The sequence below is a fragment of the Alternaria burnsii genome, assembly GCF_013036055.1.
Source record: "Alternaria burnsii strain CBS107.38 chromosome Unknown 750, whole genome shotgun sequence".
In the NCBI taxonomy this organism is placed as follows: Eukaryota; Fungi; Ascomycota; class Dothideomycetes; order Pleosporales; family Pleosporaceae; genus Alternaria; species Alternaria burnsii.
This window is the reverse complement of record NW_024066108.1, coordinates 1738378-1758690: the sequence shown is the minus strand read 5'-3', so window position 1 is coordinate 1758690 and position 20313 is coordinate 1738378. Positions and strand designations below refer to the sequence as shown.

Below are 20313 nucleotides of genomic sequence, written 5' to 3'. Positions count from 1 at the left end.
CTTGGACGGTTCGCAGCGCCCTACCTTTCACACTAACTCGTTATCGCTTGCGTTTCTGGTGATGCTTCTCTAGCAGAAGCGACTCACTATGACGCTTGACGCAGCAGCCCGACCATGGATCATTGGGGCGACCCTTGGGCAGACAACAATGCCGACGACCAAAAGTCCCCGACGAAGAACGAGGTGACCGCACCACAGCCGCCTGCACTCGCTCCCGCACCAGTGCTATTGAACGGTTTTCTGGATGATGCTGGATGGGGCAATGAGGACGAGAGTTTTGGAGACTGGACTACGTCGTCTGAGCAAGATACAACTGTCGCTATACCTACGGAGACGCGCATAGCTGAGCCGAGTCCGCTGAAGAATGGGCATGCGATTGAAGATGGTCCGCGATGGGGTATAGAAGAGAAGCATGGAGATAACCTGTCGCTGGAAGGAGACACGTGGGCTGCACAGACGGAGGACACTTCTGATGCGGACAACGTAGCTTCGGATATTTCGGACACGTCGACCACGGTACAGCTGGATAAGGCTTCTGATCAAGCTCCAGTCGCTCCTTCGAATCGATTACAGCCCGAAGACGACTCTTCTGCACGACCTTCTACGTCCCCGTCTGAAGCGAGTCGTCACGAGGCACCTCCCGAGTCGCCGCGAACCTCATTCGAGGAAGAGGCTGTAGATAAGAAACAGACTGCAGAAGCAACAGAACCCGAGAAGGAGGTCCAGTCGCAAATAATGAATGATGAGAACAGCGAAGCCGAGGTCGAAAGCTCGAGCAACGATAGTGCAGACGAGGAGTTTGGAACCTCCACAGAGGATACTCTATTGACAGAAGCTCCGTCTGGTCACTCAAAGATTACACAAGACGCTGCGGGTGATACAAAAGAGGTCTTATTAGAGCGCTCTACGTCTCGCCCTGGTTCGCCTGCAGCCTCCTCGAGTGCTGCCGCCGCTGCTGCCTCGCATAACGCTGGTGCATACGAACTCGACAAAACACTTCTTGACGAACTCTTTCCTCCTGATGCTGCTGCAAAGGAGCCAGAAGAGGCTCCAGACGACCCGGTATATTCAACGTCTGGGCGCAAAGCTTGGTACAGGTTGACGCGCAAGCAAACCATGAGAGAATTCAATAGCGGGAACGGGGACGACAACTATATTCGGGTCACATGGGCGGGTTCTGAGGTCAGATTGGAAGTAAACAAGACGGTAGCTAGATGGGCTCGCGAGGACCGTCTTTCTGGCACTGGGCCAGGGGCTAGAGCTTCGTTCTACTGGGACACACCAGCACCTCCAGAACCTCTAAACCCAAGAGGACATTTGCGTACGAAGACGTCCGTTCCCACACCGCGAGCAATCGAAGCTGCACCGGCAAGACAAAGCCTTCCTCCTGTGTCCGCCGACACTCCAATCGCTTTCAACTGGAGTTCCACGACAACCACAACAGACCTTTGGAAGCAGGACAGTCCTAGCCTGCGCTCCATGTCTCCACCTGTCGTGTCGAAGCCTACAGCTGTAGTCAATGCCCAGACACAGGAGCTTCGTGCAGTTTCGATCGACCTTGCACGCGACGTTGGGGTTACACGAGGGCAAACGTCGACTGAAACGCCGGCTGTCGCAACGAAAGCAATCGCACCTCCTGCGCCAACCACAACCTTAGCAAGTCCTTGGGAAGAGCCCAGTACTCCTGACACCAACACTCTCAATCAAGAACAACGTGCCGATGTGTCTACAGATGATGACGATGATTGGGGTGAGATGATATCAAGCCCTACAGTGTCTACTCCACCTTCAGCCTTCCCAAGTTCGATACCAGCGACGCTCAACAGCACTGTGTCAACTTCTACGCCACTTCCAACGACTCCACCGACCCAGGATCGTTCAGCTGACGCAATGCATATCGTGCGCCTACGAAGCACCATATCGCCTACGTCGGCGATCTTTGGTCCGAAAAGTTTTGTTCCATTCAATGCTGAACAAGGGCCTATTGGACCTGGACGCTTGAGACCTGCTAAGCGGTCTACCACTGTCACACCCGAAAAGACCCAGATCGATGTCTCGTCGAAGCCAGTTCGAGAGACTATTCAACAGGACCAAGTCCAAGTTGATACATCACCAGTACATGACACGCCCGATGGGAATGAAGTTGTTTCCAGTGAAGTCAAGATTGCGGAGTCTAATGACACGCAAGACGACGATTTCTCTGCATTCGCATCTAGTACCTTAGAACCAGTACCCGTCCGGCCGAGCACGCCGCCTGCATTCTCGGCGATGCCAAATGAGTCTACTGTAGATGCATGGGCTGATGCTGATTTCTCTTTCTTTGAACCTGCACCATCGTCAAGAGCGCCTGCGCAGACCACGCGCGACACATCAGATCCTCTCTCGGTTTTCGAAACTCCTCCAAGGCCTTCCAGTGTCGCGTCTTCAGCGAAAACTTTCACACGATCTTCACCCCCACGGAATGTAACTCCCCCATCGATTCAACCGCTGACTGGAGCTACGAACTCTGCGCAACGAAGGAAGAACGAGGAAGAGCAGATAATCCAAAATATTGTAGCAGGGCTACCGGACTTGAGTTACATGCTACGTTGATGCTACGTCATGTTTGCACGGATATATTGTCGCTGTTCTCTGCATATCGCACGGCGTTTCCGGGTGCTTGGATATCCATGATGGTCTCTGCGTTGTTGAAAGAGTCACAGGATGACATGAGAAGACCTTTCCTCCGTATATACTCAATTTTCATCATATTATCGTTGCCCATAGTCTCCGTGAAACACTGACCCGTGTGCTTCTTTTTTCACATATTCCCTATGCTACTTGGCACACACTTCGCCTCCGTTTGCATTTCAAGTGCTAGAGTCTAATTATCTCATTGCTATTCTCTTTGTTGTCACTTACTAGGCAGCCGCTGCCCTTAGTCCTTGAGCGAATAGGTTTATTTCAAGGGTTGGCTCACTACTGTATGATAAACACCTCACAGACCCTCTTCTCTTCCAAATACTCTTCCTTCGCGCGAACACTACTTGAGTGCCCAGGGTCAACCGTTTACGACCTCGACCTTAACCATTGAGTCCCATCACGGACTTAAACGAATCACGATGCCTATGCGCGGCGGCTATGATTCTCGATATGAGCTTGTTCGCCGGAACAATGGTTGGAATTGGATTCGACGGAGAAGTCGCTCTCATGGCCATGGTCATCAACCTCCGCCCATGAGATATGCTAATTACGACCCCGACTACACAGACGACATGCTTCGGCGGGATCAACTACGCGTTCTGGCCGCCACATCCTACTTAGAACACTGCGCATATAATCATCGCGTTGTAGCTTGGTCTGGATATAACCAACTAACTCCTTACGATTTTGGACATCATGAACACTATTCTGCAGTCGAATACCCCCGCCAAGAGGGTCACTCTCGAAGCGCCAGCCTGCCCCGGAACTCCACCACTCCAGCTGCCTCTATTCATGGTCACAATGCGCGCCGGAGCACCGTCCCCAGCCCCAGCCACAGTGTCAACGTACCTCAGAACACTACGACCATACCTAACCACGACCGTGAAGCATCTCATAGCATAGCTACGGATACCAACCACAATGATGGTATTGCAGAGCGCTATCCTTACATCCGTGAACATATCCGTCAACATCCTCGGTTCTGGGAGGCGGTATTTCTTGCGGAGAAAATTGAGAAGTTCCAAGAGGGTGATAGGGAGTTGGATTCCTATCAGACGCGCTTAGACCAGATCGTTCAGGAAATCAGCAAGGATGTCAGGGAACAACATGGCTTGTGCTAGCGATCGATCGTAAGATCGGGGAAGATGGTAGTTGGTTTGTTCAGTGTGTAAGATCTGATGGGTATGGCGCTTGTCAAACTTTCGGAGAGACACGATTGTTATACACGTAAACAATATGTCTTCTTTGGTCAGAATGTTTCAGTGTAATGATTCTATGGTGATATATGTTGAATATGACTCTATTTGAAAGCTCTTTGATTGTCGCAAACTACCGTGTTTCAAACAATCGTTGATCTCTCGCGCAGACTATTTGTCCTTCGTCCTGTGATGTAGCGAGTTACTAGTCGCACGAAATCACTGTTCTTCACCTTCACCTCTTATCTTCCCAGTTCAGCTAGTGAACCGATTAGGATGTTGCAATTTTCTTTATCGTTCACTATCACACGAGTTACCACCGTGCGGTCGCGACTGCCGTTTGCTCTAGTGGGGCTTCTGTCTGAGCTCAAAAAACACTGCGACTTCCCAACTCGTGTTTCCGTCTCCCAAATTTTCTTCTGCGCCGGCAGAAGCTAGGTTAGACGCACAAACACCAGCATGGACGCAGCCTCCTCCGAATTGATCCACTTCGTCGTCGTTCCGGTCGAAACTGTAGTGGCTTGCATCTACGTACTGGACAACATCGTCGAATCCCTTCCTACCGATGTACTAGATACCCATCAGGACCATCAGGACGCTCAGTGCCTTCAAACGCTTATTGCAAATGGCAGAAGCTTAATTAGCGACATCGAACCATGGCCTCTTGTGGTAAAAGAGAGTTCTCTCAAGCACCGCACAGTCAGTGAACTACATGAAGTCGCTTCATCTTGGCTAGAGCGTTCTCCTCTGTTCCGATCAGATCTTGATGAACTCGGAGAATATTTAGAGTTGCTACCTGGCTTCTCCACCAACGGCATAAAGGTGAAAGAAAACGGGACTATGGGAAATCCCTGGATCGTCCTCCTCGAGCAGGACGAGAGAAGGCGCTGGTATGATTCTTCGTGCCATCAGATGGAATTGCTCAAGAATTCAGAGGGAAACAAGCTGCAATATCGCCGGTTCTTGACTCAATTCATGTGGATGCGAGAAAATGCCCCAAAAAGGATGTTCGCCAAGGAGTTTAGTGGAAAGTATCAGGAACGTACCTTAGATACAGAGCGTAGAGACGTGTTGCGACAGGACAAGAGCCTGAGCGCTGTCAGTAAGTGCATCAAACTCCCCTCGAGTTTACATGGCTAACTGAGGCTAGCTGAGTCCTCCACCGTCATCATGAATACCCCATCGACTTCTCGTAGTATCTCCCCGGACCTCACTGAGCACTCGGACAACATCACCAGCAATATGACTGAGCAACAGGCTGTCCTTCCACCAACCCTCAAGTACATCGCCATCATTGAGACCAATACCAACAAGGCTTTCTTCAATTTCGATCCCTCAGACATTAATGAGAAGAAGCGAGAGATCCTTAACAGTGCGAAGGACATGTGTACTCAGATGGTATCTAAAGGCTACGGAGGCAAAGTCAAGCTGCAGGACATCATGGACATAGTTGTCGACATGGCAAAGTAGTGACAAGCGCGCAAGAGGCGGAAACTGGTCGAGATACGCTAGTATCCACCGTGTTCGCAAACAAGCGAGGAGTGGTACTGAAACGAAGGCTCAATGAGATGGCAAGACTTTGAGGCGAAAACGAAGCTGCCCAGTCATGTTGAAAGGCCGCAGTCATCGCAGATCTTCCAGATAGTCGGAGAAGAAAATCAAATAATTGTAGCATGATCACACTGATCTGAATGACGTTGTGAGCTTGCAGAAATACCAAGTAAATGGATTGAAGATTGTGTCAATTTATCGAAATTGTGTACGAGTTCAAATGCTTAGGTCCATCGCATTGCCATCATCTCCTTGCCTCAACCCAAAGCGCACGTCCAACTTCTCGATCGTATTCCGTCTCAATTCTTTTGACGGCCAGCCTTTGCTTGGCACTATCACCTTCTTATCCCTTCTCAACTGCCTTGGGATCGGGACATTCTCCCCAGTTTTCTCATCTACCCATCCATAAAGGACAAAGTCTAGGTAGTGCTGCTGCACATTGAGCCCTCTTCTCACTCCCTCAGTGATGACCATATCTATAGCATGCATCATTTGTATGCCGTCCTCATGCCAGCCTTCAAGACTCAGCAGACCCCACAGCTCCTCTGGAACGCCAGTATCGCCTTCGTCTTCGAGCCAGGGATGTGCTTCGACGTCAAGATCTTCGTTGAGGTACGTCTTCACGACGATGTCGCTCGTGTTGTCGTAGTCCAACTTCAACTTTCCGCTCAGCACTTTCCACAGCGTTTCCAAACTTCTCTGGCCAAGCAGCAGCGATCCTAGCTGACAGACGCCATTCCCAAGAATCGGGTCGGAAAAGCGCATGTCGAGCTTGACGAAGAAGAGCTGGATGTTGATAATATCGATGTTTGTCCAGATATCCCCGTCCTCGAGGAAGGAAAGGCGCAGTTTCGTAGTGTTCAACTCCATGAGACCCCAGAACTTCATCAGCGCACCCTCGCAGCTGGCCGGTACGCGATGACCTTCCAAACCTAGTATTGTGAGAATACTGCGTACAATCTTTTGGCGCCAGAGTATCATGCCCACCCAGCGAAAACCTGGTACATCGCGCGCGAGCCACTCTCGTCCGTCCATGGGTCTGAGCATAGGGTCTGAAATGCATAGTCGTGGATACAGCACCCAGCTGAATATGTAACCTGCGAGCGGCGCATGGTAACGAGCATAGTCGTGTATCAGGGAGACACTGTATAGGTTTAAGCGATAATGAAACTCTTTGTCGATGGCATAAAGGTCGATGATGGAAGGGTAAGGAAGGCGGAGCGCAAACTGGAAGAAGAGGTTCGGGTGTCGAAGGATAGCCTTATAGACGCTGAAAGGCTTTTTTGGAGCTGGTGCATCGGCGAAGGCTCGGGGTGAGGTTGTAGAAGGTATTTCGGGGCTCCATACCTCAGTAGCGACATTGCGACGGCGGTGTTGATAGCGGCGGAGGATGCGGGGCGCATTATTGTCGATCATGGATGGTTGTTGAGGACGGCCGGTAGCTAGGAGGCTTTCGTCTATTGCGCGCTTGTTCTTGCCTTTCGCGCTCGGCGAGCCGGTATACATGGATATTGGGCTTGGTGGACGCTGCATGGCTATAGGATAGTTATGTTGCTACTTGCAGAGGCTAGAAAAGGTCATACTCGGATAGCGTTGAGCATGAGGCAAGCAAGATGTTGTACTCACCTTGGTTAGGTCAGCTCTGTAAGGATAGCGATGTGCTCACCATAGTATTGTTAGTGTAGTGACAGTGGAGAATACGAAGTCACTCTACACATGGAAACAATAGTAGGCCTTAGGGAACCATCAAATTAGTTATCTTGTAAGAGTGAGTGAAGGTGAAAATGAAAATCGTATCGCCTTCCTTCGAGCTTGGATACATGTAATGATGTCCCAGGGCGCTCTCGATGCATGCAGTCCCGTCGCACTGTTGCCAGCATGCGTGTTGAGCTCCTCTTTTCTATAGCGACTCTTATCATCATGATCCGTACATCCTGCGTGGAAACCGATGCAAGTTTTGGGTGACTACGAAGCTGTGCTTTGACAGGAGAAATGAGGGAACACATAAACGTGGTAAAGGAACGAGAGACAGGCGATGGACTCGACAGGGATGCAGCGGCCACGCGTCGACGTCATTGGTTGGCTCGTGCTTTGCTCGACCCCCGCCGCGGCCCCTCGTTATCGTCCCTGCATATTCTGATAATTTAGTTGGTCTAGGTGAAATCGCGTTTCTCACGCAACACAACAGCCATCTCGCCAGGTTCCACGACGATATTTCACAGTCGCCAAATACGAACAAGTACGTCCGCCAGCAGTATCTCCCAACATCCCTTCCACCACACGCTTCGTTGCCCCAACAGGAATTGATTGAGGGTATCCAGGACCGTTCAGGCAACAACGATCTGTCAATCGAACCGACGCGAGTACTTCCCGTAGCAGCGAGCCATCTGCATTCCCGCATACGAAGAGCTTTGCCATTTCATAGTACCGCGCGCGCCATGGCGTCCAACCTTCTGGGCACCGCCAAATCGACGCTGCCCAACGAACTCGCTCTCCTGGTCATCGACCATCTCGAAGACAACTACAAAACACTATGCGCTCTTGCTCGCACTTGTCGCGGTATGCAACATCTCGCCGAAGAGCGACTTTACAAGCGGATCGAGCTTCTCTCCGTAAAAAACCTTCACGCCATCATCGAGGCCTTCACATTGCGTCATGAACGCGTGCGCGCCGTGCAAACACTCAAGATTCTCTATCAATACAAGGACAACAGTTTGAAGGACAGTGACGAAATAAGGACAACCTTCAACGAGTGCGTGGCTCGCATGGTCAACCTGAGGGAGTGGCACATTGAGAGTCCTTACGACAACTTCCACTGGGAGGGAGCTGGTGGCGAGGCTTGGGTTCATGGAGACATGCAACGTTTTCGCCGCGCGCTTGACACAGCTTGCGTTGATGGTCCAGCCGAGGCTGATAAGATCATGACGGAGCGACGGTTGGGAAAACATGTCGAGCGGACCGTTGGCCTGGGTCTTCTTGAGAGCTTGACCATCCATTCACACGGCGCTGATACTGACTTCTGGAACCTTGAAGGCTTCCATTGCCTCTTCCGACACCCTGCGCTCAAACATCTTCACGTCTCCTGTGTTGCCTTCCCGGCTTCTGACATCCCTGAACTTGCGTCGCATACCCGACAAACCCCTCTGACTTCTTTGGTCTTTGATGAGTGCGTGCTGCAGCCCAAAAGCTTGCTCAGTATATTACGTACGCCGGCACGACTGAAGACGCTGACTCTCGGTGAAAACGTCTTCAACGTCAACCGATCTAGACAAGTCAAGCCCGTACTAACCAAAGATCCGTGCGGGTCGCTGCAAGCTCTCTCTGCAGTTGCACATTCGCTAGAAAGCCTCACGCACCTTAATCCCGGTTGGCGCATCGATAGAAACCCCCACGTGCTCCGCAGCATACGACCACCTGGTGACGGCATGCGTGATTTCCATATTCTCACATATATGGAATGCGATACAAACTCCTTTCTACATCAGGCTATCGTAATGAACCGCGATCTAGCGCCACCCGGTCTGGAAACACTTCGTGTTCGCCGGCATTGGGACGTTCCTATCGACTTCTGGGATCAGCCGCCTGACTTTGATCACTATGCTGCGCTGCCGTCTCTCAACACACTAGAATTGTTGCAATCGTCCTATCTCTGGTAAGTTTGACAGAACCACTCAAAGTTCGTTCCAGATCAAGCACTGACTGTACCCAGGCTCGACCTATCCGATACTGATTACATCTGCGACGATGAGCGCCTCCGCAATCGTCATGCAAAGGCATACAAGCTATTCAAGGCTGGCATCAATCTCAAGATGTCAATAGAGCTGCACAAAAGCCCTAGCCTGATACCACCATATCTTCATGACGAGCCCATCCCAATCATCGAATGCGTGTACGATGCGAGCGTCGTCGGCTTCCACCGCCACATAATTCACGAAGAGGCAGAGGAAGGCATGCGGATAGCACCAGAGTCTACAAGCGAAGCACCCGAGACGGATCAACTTGGTGACGCGGACATCAATAGATTACGGGGAGAGACGCGACGCACTCTGCACGTCCTCAAGCACAAGTTCGTAAAGCCTGGTCGCCGACTCGCGTTCATGGACATGTTCGATTCCGATGATGAAAGCGTGGAGCATGTTGGTAGCGACGACGACTTTGAGGTTGACGATCTTGACGAGGAGGATGATATGGAGCTTGATCTTGAGCTAGATAACGACGGACACTTTGTCGATGAAGACGGCAATCACGTGTTTGAAGAAGATGGAGAGCTCTATGTTACAGTGTGGGAGACAGCCAGTGAGGACGAGATGGACGAGACTGAAGACGAAGATGATGAAGAGATGCATGACGCGGTGGAAAGTCAACAGCAGCCTGCCAATGACGATGTAGACTAAGACGTCACTGTGAAGGCGTCTTTAGCTATAACTCTATATAATGTCCTCTGTAAATGAATGAACGCCGGGTATGTATGAATAGGTCGTAGGAATATTATGCGCTGCCAGGGCGTCAGGATGGAAGGGAGAATCAGAACCTGCTACGATACATTAGCTTCCAATCGCGATCTCTCAAGAATAGATCAAAATTACCTGGAGAGAATCCTCATCGTGCGCACCCGAGATATTGTGATGAGCAATACGCGTTTTCCCTATTTGAATTGTTAGCATTCAATTCAATGTCGGAATCCTTCTTTCCTAATCCGGTATCCCGCCCTTCCCTACCACCTAACAACGTTCCCAGCCACATGCTTGTGCCCTGACGTACCTTGTCAGGTAACTTCCATCTGCCTTGGCTCTCCTAGTCTCCAGAAGCGGTGGCACAAAGGGAAGTGCAAGAGCAGATACCACGTAGGTTGTTGCGAGTGTAGCCTTTAGTCGGTATCGCGGGTCGCGAGGTACGCGTGTGGAGTATTGCCGAATCTGGGAGAGAGCGTGTGTTGAGATGGCCATTTTGTATAATATGAAGAACAAAAGACGGAGAAAGGTACTCAGACACAATAAAGTACGATGTGTAAAGTGTTGTAGCCTGGCAATGTCTTTGTTTCGTGGTTTGTAGCTGGTTGATCAGCCTTATGAAGACGTATGTGGGGCCGCGATGTGGTTCGGTGGTTTCGGCTTCGGTGGGGTCTTGGTCGCGTGCTTGCTTTGAACTATGTGTCTAACACACTTTTTTCGTCATCAGAAAGTCAGCAAAGCTTGAGAGAGGATGGCTCGGCAATGTTGGGGATATAAATATGTCTCAGCGTGGTTGCCTAGTAGGGCCTCGTTTGTAAGGCCTCAGCAAGGGGGGAACAAAAGGTACTCACACTACGGCCGCGGCTGGACTTCACGTGGAGATGAGCGCTGTATGCAAGCGACGTCAAGTGTGGGTAGGCTTTTGTGGAGTGCGGTTAAGGCTGCCTCGACGCTAGGAATTGTTTGCGTGCTTAGATGTTGCTTTGAAAGCGTGCTTCCGGTCCCGGCTTACAAACGTCTTTCTACTATATTGAGGCACGTCGAGAAGATGGATGAGACGGTCATAGACAGTTTCCAAGTAATGTTAGTGTCTTCTTATTGATGTTTGTGCGGAATGCTCCATAATAGGACTGCGCCTAAAGCTTCGAGAATCCCTTCCGGTCTGGGCGATCCAGATCACACCACAGTCGTGCGAGTACGTGCGAGCTGCTGCCCTGCAACGGCAGAGGCTTTTACCGGAATATGGGGCACGTGTCTTGGCGCCCAACAGCGCATTGGTGAGCAGTTGGTCACGACATCTATAGTCCAAGTCACGAATCGGTAGTTTTGCGTGGAAAGGGGTGTTTTTAACGTGTCAGCAGCAACCAATAGAAGCTGATTGGTAGATGGGTACGGCAGGGGTTTCCCGCAGCCTCGCCATGGCTTCTCTTTCTGATCTTTCGCAACGTCGCATTTAGATCAACAATAAGTCATGATTTGCCTGTCCGGTAAGAATTACCAGCTACTTTTCGTTCAACTCGCCGAACTCATGCATGTCGTACACAGAGCTTGATTCATCGCGCCGCATTTGGAGGACATTGAACTTGTCGAAAATAGGACTGTCATTGTCCTATGCATAGACTTATGGTAAGACATAGTAGGTTTTCATCTCATAATTTTGGTTTGCTATCATCACTGTCGATGGCAACACAGCTCATAATACAAATTTGCATTATTCTCGACAAATCGCTCTGAGGCTGCGTGAAAAGAGAAGAACAATGTCTAAACGCCATGGAGCTACACTGCTTTGAAGCATACATCGAAAAAAAGAGGACCGCGATAGTAGCACAGCTCCTACATCCTTGGCTATTCGCCGCATCTAGTTACGACGACCGAAACGATCATAGTTGAACAGCCGTCCACTATTTGATCTACCATCATCCCCACCACCACGCGCACCGCCACCACCGTACGGGTGCTGAGGAGCATAATACTGACGCTGTCGAGGGTCTTCGTCGGGGTCCGACTCATCATCGTAGTAGGCTTGCTGTGGTGGTTGGTGACGGGACGAACCATGACTACGTGGGTACTCTTCGTACCGCGAAGCGTACTGGGGACCCTCACGGCCCATGTGTGGGTAGCTAGACTCCTCTCGTGCAGACGCATTGTATCCACCAGCTGGATTGCTGCCAACTTGACGGCGGAAGGGATTGTCTGCGCGTGTTAGGCCAGAGAACATGAAGCCTCTACCGCCACCCTCACTGCGTGGTGCTCGTTGGTGGCTATACCCGTTTTGCGCATTATCGCCGAAAGGCTCATAATGTTCCTGATACTGTTGACCTTCTGGACGCGAGGAATCGTAGGAGGAGAAAGATGAGTAGCCCCCTCGGCGAGAGTTGCCACGGCTCATCCCACCCATCGGACCCATAGGACCTCCACGTCCCATCTCACCACCACCCATCGGCCCCCTCATCGCGCTACCCATGCCACCCATACCTCCCATCAGGCCTCCCATTGGGCCACCGCGTCCCATGCCGCCACCCATACCACCAAAGAAGTCGCTGCCACCACCACCACCACCACCACCACCAAAGAAATCGTCACCGCTTGAGCCGCCGAAGGGATACATCTTACCGAGTATTGAAAAGGTTTAGATTGGGAAAGATTTCGTTGTCGACGAGTTCAAAGCGTAAGAATGTCGTTGTGCTCGTCTTTTTCCTCGACTTGACTGTTGTAGGTCGTGCGTTGAGCTGACCTACTGTGTGTGTGGTAGATGAGAGTGTAGGAGTAGGCAAGGCATAGCTGATATAGTATGAGAGCAGCAGTATTCAAGTGTGAAGGGAGCTTGCTGCGATGCTTTACAGGGAGACCAGGCATGCTGGCAGTTGGAGGGTGAAACAGAGCGAATCGTGGTCAAACGCACATGTGATCGATGAAGATACAGTTCGGTTTAGTGAATGCATTTGCGCCTTGAGCGCAAGGCGGATGCTGAGAGACATTAGCATAGTGCAGAGTAGAGGCGGCGTCAAAGCATCAATTCAAGACGCCTGGTTAAAGCGGAGCTTGGTATTCGATCACGCTCATATTCTTGATTGCAGTCTTAGGTAAAAGGTTTCGCGTGTACAAGGTAGATTGAAGAGTCGTGGATATGGTTGACTTAAGTTTCGGGCGCTTGTTTTAGCGTGGGAAAACTTGTGGGCTAGGCTCATGCGACTGAGGTGCATCGTCCCCTTTGTCAACGCTGCAGCGGTGGTGATATACCCCTCACGTCGTCCGAGCTACCATCTCCGGGTCTGTTCCAACCACAGGAGGGTCTCTGCCTATATCGAGGTGTTATTAACTGACATCCTGGTGAATACCGAGTGAGAATGCAAGATCACCGAACACGGCACGGACACCGAGGCATGATCCCACAACCGCCCGATTGTAAAATCTGGGGAAATCCCTCAGCATAATACCTGCGATAGACGACTCGTGTCTCGGGCGAAGGCGCGTATATATCTCTGTAAGGAAAGCCCGGACGGAAACATCATAGTCTATGCAGCTGTCCAGGTGAGTACATGGCACATAGGCCTAATCACATAGTAATACCTAGGTAGCCATAATCGTAAGAGCGCGTCATTGCATTTGCTCGAAGGAGCTGATTATCTACGCAGGTAGCTCTCAAAATAATGCGCCCCAGTTTTGGAACGCCTAGAAATCACCCTTGTTCGTGCAAACGTCGGTACCGCTTCTCGGCATTGCATCTAGGAGTAAACAGCGCGGTTCATCCCGTCCCTTGTCAGCGATGCCGTAGTATCGTGAAAGAACCATCGTTTCACGACTTCATCACAACTTCCAAAAATCTAGCTGTTCTCTCAAATTTCCTACAGGCAATCTGATGTTCCATCGCAGCGTTGCACCAAGTTTTGCTGAGTCCGTTCTAGCCTTCCGGGGATGCATACATTATCCTTACGCTTAACAGGCAGACTAACCAGCATCACGCTGGCTGCCCGTCACGGGAATACATGCAGCCCAATCCCACCAACTATCTCCCGGTCCTTATTACCTCAACCCACCGGGGATAGACGGTGCCAACCGCGATTGTGCATGGATGTACTGTGACACCGCCCCAGCGGCTCAACCTGCAACAGAATTCTGCCTCGGCATCAGAGTACCTATCATGCTACTACCATATAGGAACTTCTTCGGCATCACCGTATGGAGATATCTCGGCAGAGCTCAGCGAATGACGTCTTCGAGGCCGTTACGTAGCTCCATACTTCTTCTCTACCCTGTGCTTTGTACCAGCTTATGCTTTGTGCTGATCACAAGCTAGCGCAGTGGAGGAACGTCTGAATCAAGATGTGTGGAGAACATAAAACCTATGGGGCCCCAATCTTCCCCGCCATCTCTCCACACTTTTTGATCGCCAGTGGTTCGCCCCATGGTACTAACGAGACATCAGAACACGCCTTTTCAGAACCACAGGTGGATATCGGCTGTCGCCAGTACGTCAAGATGGCAGATTCTTCTGCGGTTGCGGTTGCGCAACCTCGCTTCATGGGAATGCGAGGTAGAGCGCTGGACATAACAGTTTCCATCATTGCGACAACTGGTTTCCTGCTTTTTGGATATGACCGTGGGTGCAAGACTCGACTACTAGGCGATTGAATGTGCTAACATTCGTACTACAGAGGGCGTTATGTCTGGCATCATTTCAGCGGACCCATTCATGAATTACTTCCCAGAAACTCTGCACAACTCGACTTGGCAAGGGTTCGTAACCGCGGTGAGTAATTGCAATAGCTCTCGTTCTAGATCGAAATCACACTGACGTTGTTAAATCTTGAACCCAACAGATCTACGAGATTGGCTGCTTGTTCGGAGCCATAACAATGCTCATTTTTGGTGACGCGCTCGGGCGACGGAAAGGAATCATGATAGGCGCTGCGACTATGATCATTGGTACCATTATACAAGTGACTGCTTTCAAGGGCCATAATGCCACTGCACAGTTCATCATCGGACGCGTTGTCACTGGTGTTGGCAACGGCATGAACACTGCTACAATTCCGACATACCAAGCCGAATGCTCCAGGACGAAAAATCATGGTCTCTTGATCTGTATCGAGGGCGGAGTCATTGCCTTTGGTACGCTCATCGCGTACTGGGTGGATTATGGATGCTCGTACGGAAGCGACAACTTCACATGGCGCTTCCCTATCGCTTTCCAGATCGTTTTCTGTATTATTCTCTTGGCTGGCATGACCTGGCTTCCAGAGTTAGTATACTCTCATATCCACTGCGAGAAACATACTGACCCCCTCCACCCATTCTAGGTCGCCACGTTGGCTTTTGACCAAGGATCGGCACGAGGACGCAGCCAAAGTGATTGCAGCGCTCCGTGGGCATGCCATCGATGACAGTGAGACGCGCTTCGAAGCCCACATCATTATGGACAGTATCCGCGCGTCTGGCCACAAAGGAGGAATTACACCATTCAGCGCCCTCTTCACAAACGGAAAAACACAGCATTTCCGACGGATGATGCTCGGCGCTTCATCGCAGCTCATGCAGCAGATTGGTGGATGCAATGCGGTCATTTACTACTTTCCTCTCCTCTTCGAGAACTCAATCGGCGCTTCGCACGATCTGTCGCTGTTGCTCGGAGGTATCAACATGATTGTCTACTCGATCTTTGCGACTACATCTTGGTTCATCATAGAACGCACTGGTCGCCGCAAGCTCTTCCTGATCGGCACCTGGGGTCAAGGCTTGTCCATGGTGTTGGTGTTCGGCGCCCTCATTCCGGGTACGCAAACTGCAGCGAAAGGCGCAGCTGTGGGCCTATTCACATATATTGCATTTTTCGCAGCAACATGGGTAAGTCCTCGATGTACGAAATCCTATGTGAGACATGCACTGACTTACACCACCTTTACAGCTTCCACTTCCATGGCTATACCCAGCAGAAGTAAACCCTGTAAAGACACGTGGCAAAGCAAACGCTATCTCGACATGCACCAACTGGCTATCAAACTTCATCGTCGTCATGATCACGCCTATCATGATTGATAACATTGGGTGGGGCACCTACGTTTTCTTTGCAGCGATGAATGCGTGCTTCTTGCCCTTTATCCATATCTTCTATCCTGAGACCAAGCAGCGAAGCTTGGAGGAGATTGACCTTATCTTTGCCAAGGGCTTTCTGGAGAACATGAGTTATGTGAAGGCTGCGAAGGAGCTGCCGTTTTTGGATCCTGTTGGCATTGAGCAAATGCAGAGAGAGTACGGTTTCTTTGATGACGACACTCTTGAGGGTGGAAAGGATGTTGGAGGGTTGGAAAAGGGTGAGGAAGCGACTGTTACTGAGACTCCACGTATTTGAACATACCGCCTCTGCCAGAACAAGCACTAGCAATATCGGTTGAGTTTGGACTTGGTCTCGAGGTTTTCTGGCTTCGCCAAGGTGTCTGACGATACTCAATCACAAAAAGATCAAAGCCATAAAGACATCGCGAAATTGCAAAATTTGAAACAAAAAGATGAAGAAGTAGTCTTTTATTCACTCTTCGTCCTTCTCTGCCCATCTCCTCTTCTCCGTATGTAACTAAAAGGGTATATACATTGTTGATAAATGATGTAAATGGACCAGCCTTTGATTTCTCGCGCGTTTTGCGTCCAACCTCGATCGGTTATGTAGCATTCACTGTGCTTGCTCTTCCTTCATACATTATCAATCGCTTAGCTCAAGAACTTGAGAGCACGCTTGATCCTGTTGCCGCCACGGTTGCCTTGGCCCTGGTTCTGGCCCTGGTTTCCACGACCGTTGCCTTGACCGTTGCCTTGGCCCTGACCTTGACCATTCTGAGCTGCGCCTTGGTTCTGCTGGCCTTGGCCCTGGTTCTGGTTCTGACCTTGACCCTGACCTTGGTTGCCGTTCTGGTTGCCGTTCTGGTTGCCGTTCTGATTGCCGTTCTGATTGCCCTGGTTGCCGTTCTGATTGCCCTGGTTGCCATTGCCTCCCTGGTTGCCGCCGTTGTTACCGCCATTGTTGTTGCCGTTTCCAGCATTGGGAGTCTGAGTCGCATCAGGGACAAGAGCTGAAAGAGATGTTAGTTCCAAGTTCGTTACGATAGAAATGCGACGGATGAAAAATCAACGCACCGGAAATGGCACTGGCACCCTCATTACCGCCCGCAGCACCAGCAGCCTGGTTCGCCGCGATAGCAGCAGGAAGATCCTTCTGGTTTTGCAGGATTTGTGCAGAGATACCCTCAAGTGTCTGAGCAGTGTCGACAGCTAGCGGCAGTGAGTATGGATACAGGATAGGGCAAATGCTTTGTAATAACGGAAAATGTGAAACTTACCAGAAGCGCTCTCGTTGGTACGACCAGTTCCGTCAGTCTGCTGGACGGCGAAGCATCCACCGAAGGGACCGGCGATGGCGTTGTTGCGGCATCGAACAGTGCAGATGTTGCCAGTTGAGGCACCAAGACAGTTGAAGTTGTCGGGCATCTGGACGTTGATAACAAAGTCCTTTTCCTTTGCCTGAGAGAGACCGAAGCTACCAGGAATGTTGTTGGATACCTTCAAGGGTGTGAAGGTGGTCACGGCGTTGCTAGTCTCGTCCATGTCACACTCGAACGGACCGGCGCCATCTGCATTAACTTGATGGATGGTGACAGCCAACATGGAGCCAGAAGACACTTGAGCCATACGGCCAGCAGCAAGCTCGTTCTCGGTTTGCTCACCGATGTCGATGTTGCCCGCAATCTCAGTTCTTCCGCAGGCGTTAACAATGTTCTGCGTGATCTCCGAGTCGCGAATGATGGTAGCATCTTGTTGGCAAGGAGAGATGGTAGTGCAGTTGCGGGCAATCGCAGGATCGACCAAGAAACCTTGACTCTCGCCAGAGTCTCCAACAGCGGCCAAGATGGCTGCGTGCGAGTGCACGGTGGAGACGAAGGTGGCAAGTGCAAAGGAAGTGGCAGTGAAGTACATCATGATTGGAGTTAAAATAAAGTTGGCGCTCAGCGCTGAGAATAGAATAGAATGTGGAGTAAAGAAGGACTAGCGTCGAGCTGTGAAGAAGTGAAAGACCGTTGATGGAGATAGATTACAAGCAGTGGAACTCAAAGTAATCTATATACTGAGGGATCGTGACAGGGCATACCGCCGTATCGTGAAATTTCTTACTCGAGATCCATGGTGGGTGTCCACTTCCATGAGACGTGCATCGGTATAGGTAAGGGTTGTGTATATGCTGGTGCTGGCCTAGGCGCCTCAGTCGATGCTTGGCAATGAGAGAGTGGAGTACCAAATGTTGCCAAGACAGGAATAAGCACCCCTGGGTAGACTTCGCAGGAGCTTGTGGCGTCCCTTTGAAGGGAACACCTAGCCTGTCAGGGACGTAACGGCGCTGTGGTGAGGCGAATCCACCAGCTTCAAACTTTGAGAACCTGTACGAGATCATGCTCTCCGTCACTTAGCGCTCATTGAACCTGTAATCCAGCCTCCGTTTTACCGTAGTACGCTAGTGATGAGGCATGGGAGGTTTCGAGGACCGTAAAGTCAAGTTTCGAATCAGAACGTAGCACGCCACCACGAAACATGACGGCTTGGTACAGCCGACATCGTATGTCCGGCTCAATTCCGGAAGCTATGCTTGTGCAGATGACAGCAGAGAGCGAATGGTCTGTCCACAAGATGGGAGAGCCGCGGAAAGCTGGTGTTTCGAAATCAGGCGCCCGGAAAAGCGGGTATCTCCCGTTACATGCCTGTGGGGCTACCCGTTGGAGGCTGAACACCGCGCCTCGGCAGATACGCCGCGGTGTCTCTCGCGTAGAGATTCGTCTTTTCGTCACTCTCAACAATGCCTGAGCGAAAGGGGCTCAAAGTCGCGATAGCGCAGACACAGATGATGCATCTGTCATTTCCGCACTCCTGAGGCATTTCTGCCGTATTGTGCCGCTTTGCCGCGATCCATCATCCAGCGAGCAGTGAAGGATTCAATCGTACACTGTAAGTGTTGGACAGCATATTTCCGGTGGCTTTCATCTCGTGGTTGGTATCGCTGCCATCCGTAAGAAGAAGTTCCGAGTGTCTTGAAAGCCTTGCCCAGCTTTACGACCAAGCATTACGGTATGACTTGAAGATGTCGCTGTATCTGTTTCGGGCTCGAAAACCTGCATGGTGCCAGTATGAATACAGTCAATCGGTTCGATAAGGGACGTCTCTTGCATTCGCTGTGATATGCAACAGGCGCAGAATAGGATGTGGTGTCTTGGAGAACATGCAAGTGGAGAGGTTACATCGCAGTATATGTGAGTGTAAGTCGATGTCGCGCCATCAAGATCAGCCTCCTAGGTCAGCGAGCGCGTGAATGGCGGCGATACATGGTTTTGGATGAGTGGAGGCAGAGAAAAGACCAAGCAGTAGAGTTGTTGTTCACTTGCTAGTTCGTTCATCCCCGCGGCGGCGAACCCTGGTCTAATCGCCGAATAATCGCCGTCAGCCTTACAACAATCAGACCACTTTCATCATCCATCGCACAGAAAGAAACTTGTGAGCTGTCGCAAAGCCACAACGAGCTTCCCAACACAACAATTCACATCGCAAACCGACTATCCGCTACTCATCATGAACACAGTAAGCTCAAGCGGTGCTCCTAGACCTGTGCCCTGTACTAACCGTCAGATAGATCAAATCGGTATAGTACGTCACGCATACTCCTCCAGAGCTCTACCGATCATATGCATATATCCACCACTCCGTCAGGGCCACGAACCCCCAGCACCAGGCACCTCGGCAACATGCCATGAAGCATATAATGAATGCGGTCTGACATGCGCACAGCTACGGCTGGGCAACCTTAATAGTAGCAGGCGGCGGCGCCTACTTCTTCGCCAAACGCAGCATCAACGCTGACCGCGCCGCAAAAGCCGAAGCCGACCGCCAAAAGCGCATCCGCCTTTACGAACTTGAGCACGGCCTGAAGAACTCGGCCCCTGCCACGACACCGCTGAACCCCACGGCGAAACCAGGATCTACACAGTCAGCGCCGCAAAGCGTGACAAGCGAGTTAGGCCGGCTGAGGAGTGAGGGCGGAGGTAATGGTGGGATGGGGGGTGAGGGTAATCCAAGTCTACAGGCTAGCCAAGATCCAGCGCCCACAAGGCATGCACCCGAGAGTGAGGGGCAGAGGGTAGGAGAGAAGAGCAAGTACGAGGCGAATGAAGTGTACCGAAGTCGAAAGGGCGATCGGTTCTCATGAACCGGAGACTGAGAGTAATTTAACGAAAGAACGATTGGTTAGTAGGAAGGGATTATGTATATAAGTCATGGCCGTCGGAAGATTGGATAATGGTTCCGCGCTCACTCAACGGCGTTATGGCATGGAAGGTTTCCACTCTTTGTATTATCGTACACGAGCGGGTTGGCGGCTCTAATACCCGCTCCAAGCTATGCTA

General features: G+C 51.0%; 10 protein-coding genes across 10 annotated transcripts; 6 read left to right on the top strand and 4 right to left on the bottom strand.

The window, feature by feature from the left end:
* Window positions 1-114: 114 nt before the first annotated feature.
* GT037_002018 (uncharacterized protein) lies at window positions 115-2592 on the top strand (the record flags this gene model as incomplete). Its single annotated transcript, XM_038927065.1, has 1 exon — window positions 115-2592. One exon carries the CDS (start codon window positions 115-117, stop codon window positions 2590-2592), a length of 2478 nt encoding a protein of 825 aa, XP_038790357.1.
* A 509-nt stretch (window positions 2593-3101) lies between these two features.
* GT037_002017 (uncharacterized protein) lies at window positions 3102-3803 on the top strand (the record flags this gene model as incomplete). Its single annotated transcript, XM_038927064.1, has 1 exon — window positions 3102-3803. The coding sequence occupies one exon, from the start codon at window positions 3102-3104 to the stop codon at window positions 3801-3803; it is 702 nt and encodes a 233-aa protein (XP_038790356.1).
* Window positions 3804-4337: 534 nt separating this feature from the next.
* Window positions 4338-5348, top strand: GT037_002016 (uncharacterized protein; the record flags this gene model as incomplete). The annotated part of the gene is made up of 2 exons (XM_038927063.1): window positions 4338-4980; window positions 5029-5348. 2 exons carry the CDS (start codon window positions 4338-4340, stop codon window positions 5346-5348), a joined length of 963 nt encoding a protein of 320 aa, XP_038790355.1.
* A 297-nt stretch (window positions 5349-5645) lies between these two features.
* Window positions 5646-6962, bottom strand: GT037_002015 (uncharacterized protein; the record flags this gene model as incomplete). The annotated part of the gene is made up of 1 exon (XM_038927062.1): window positions 5646-6962. One exon carries the CDS (start codon window positions 6960-6962, stop codon window positions 5646-5648), a length of 1317 nt encoding a protein of 438 aa, XP_038790354.1.
* A 905-nt stretch (window positions 6963-7867) lies between these two features.
* On the top strand, window positions 7868-9823 carry GT037_002014 (uncharacterized protein; the record flags this gene model as incomplete). The annotated part of the gene is made up of 2 exons (XM_038927061.1): window positions 7868-9081; window positions 9139-9823. The coding sequence occupies 2 exons, from the start codon at window positions 7868-7870 to the stop codon at window positions 9821-9823; spliced, it is 1899 nt and encodes a 632-aa protein (XP_038790353.1).
* A 205-nt stretch (window positions 9824-10028) lies between these two features.
* On the bottom strand, window positions 10029-10375 carry GT037_002013 (uncharacterized protein; the record flags this gene model as incomplete). The annotated part of the gene is made up of 2 exons (XM_038927060.1): window positions 10029-10074; window positions 10191-10375. The coding sequence occupies 2 exons, from the start codon at window positions 10373-10375 to the stop codon at window positions 10029-10031; spliced, it is 231 nt and encodes a 76-aa protein (XP_038790352.1).
* Window positions 10376-11738: 1363 nt separating this feature from the next.
* Window positions 11739-12488, bottom strand: GT037_002012 (uncharacterized protein; the record flags this gene model as incomplete). The annotated part of the gene is made up of 1 exon (XM_038927059.1): window positions 11739-12488. The coding sequence occupies one exon, from the start codon at window positions 12486-12488 to the stop codon at window positions 11739-11741; it is 750 nt and encodes a 249-aa protein (XP_038790351.1).
* Window positions 12489-14359: 1871 nt separating this feature from the next.
* GT037_002011 (general substrate transporter) lies at window positions 14360-16229 on the top strand (the record flags this gene model as incomplete). Its single annotated transcript, XM_038927058.1, has 5 exons — window positions 14360-14480; window positions 14536-14630; window positions 14701-15122; window positions 15181-15724; window positions 15786-16229. 5 exons carry the CDS (start codon window positions 14360-14362, stop codon window positions 16227-16229), a joined length of 1626 nt encoding a protein of 541 aa, XP_038790350.1.
* Window positions 16230-16585: 356 nt separating this feature from the next.
* On the bottom strand, window positions 16586-17848 carry GT037_002010 (uncharacterized protein; the record flags this gene model as incomplete). Its single annotated transcript, XM_038927057.1, has 3 exons — window positions 16586-16944; window positions 17009-17143; window positions 17212-17848. 3 exons carry the CDS (start codon window positions 17846-17848, stop codon window positions 16586-16588), a joined length of 1131 nt encoding a protein of 376 aa, XP_038790349.1.
* Window positions 17849-19483: 1635 nt separating this feature from the next.
* Window positions 19484-20117, top strand: GT037_002009 (uncharacterized protein; the record flags this gene model as incomplete). The annotated part of the gene is made up of 3 exons (XM_038927056.1): window positions 19484-19492; window positions 19545-19558; window positions 19700-20117. 3 exons carry the CDS (start codon window positions 19484-19486, stop codon window positions 20115-20117), a joined length of 441 nt encoding a protein of 146 aa, XP_038790348.1.
* Between the last annotated feature and the right edge of the window lie 196 nt (window positions 20118-20313).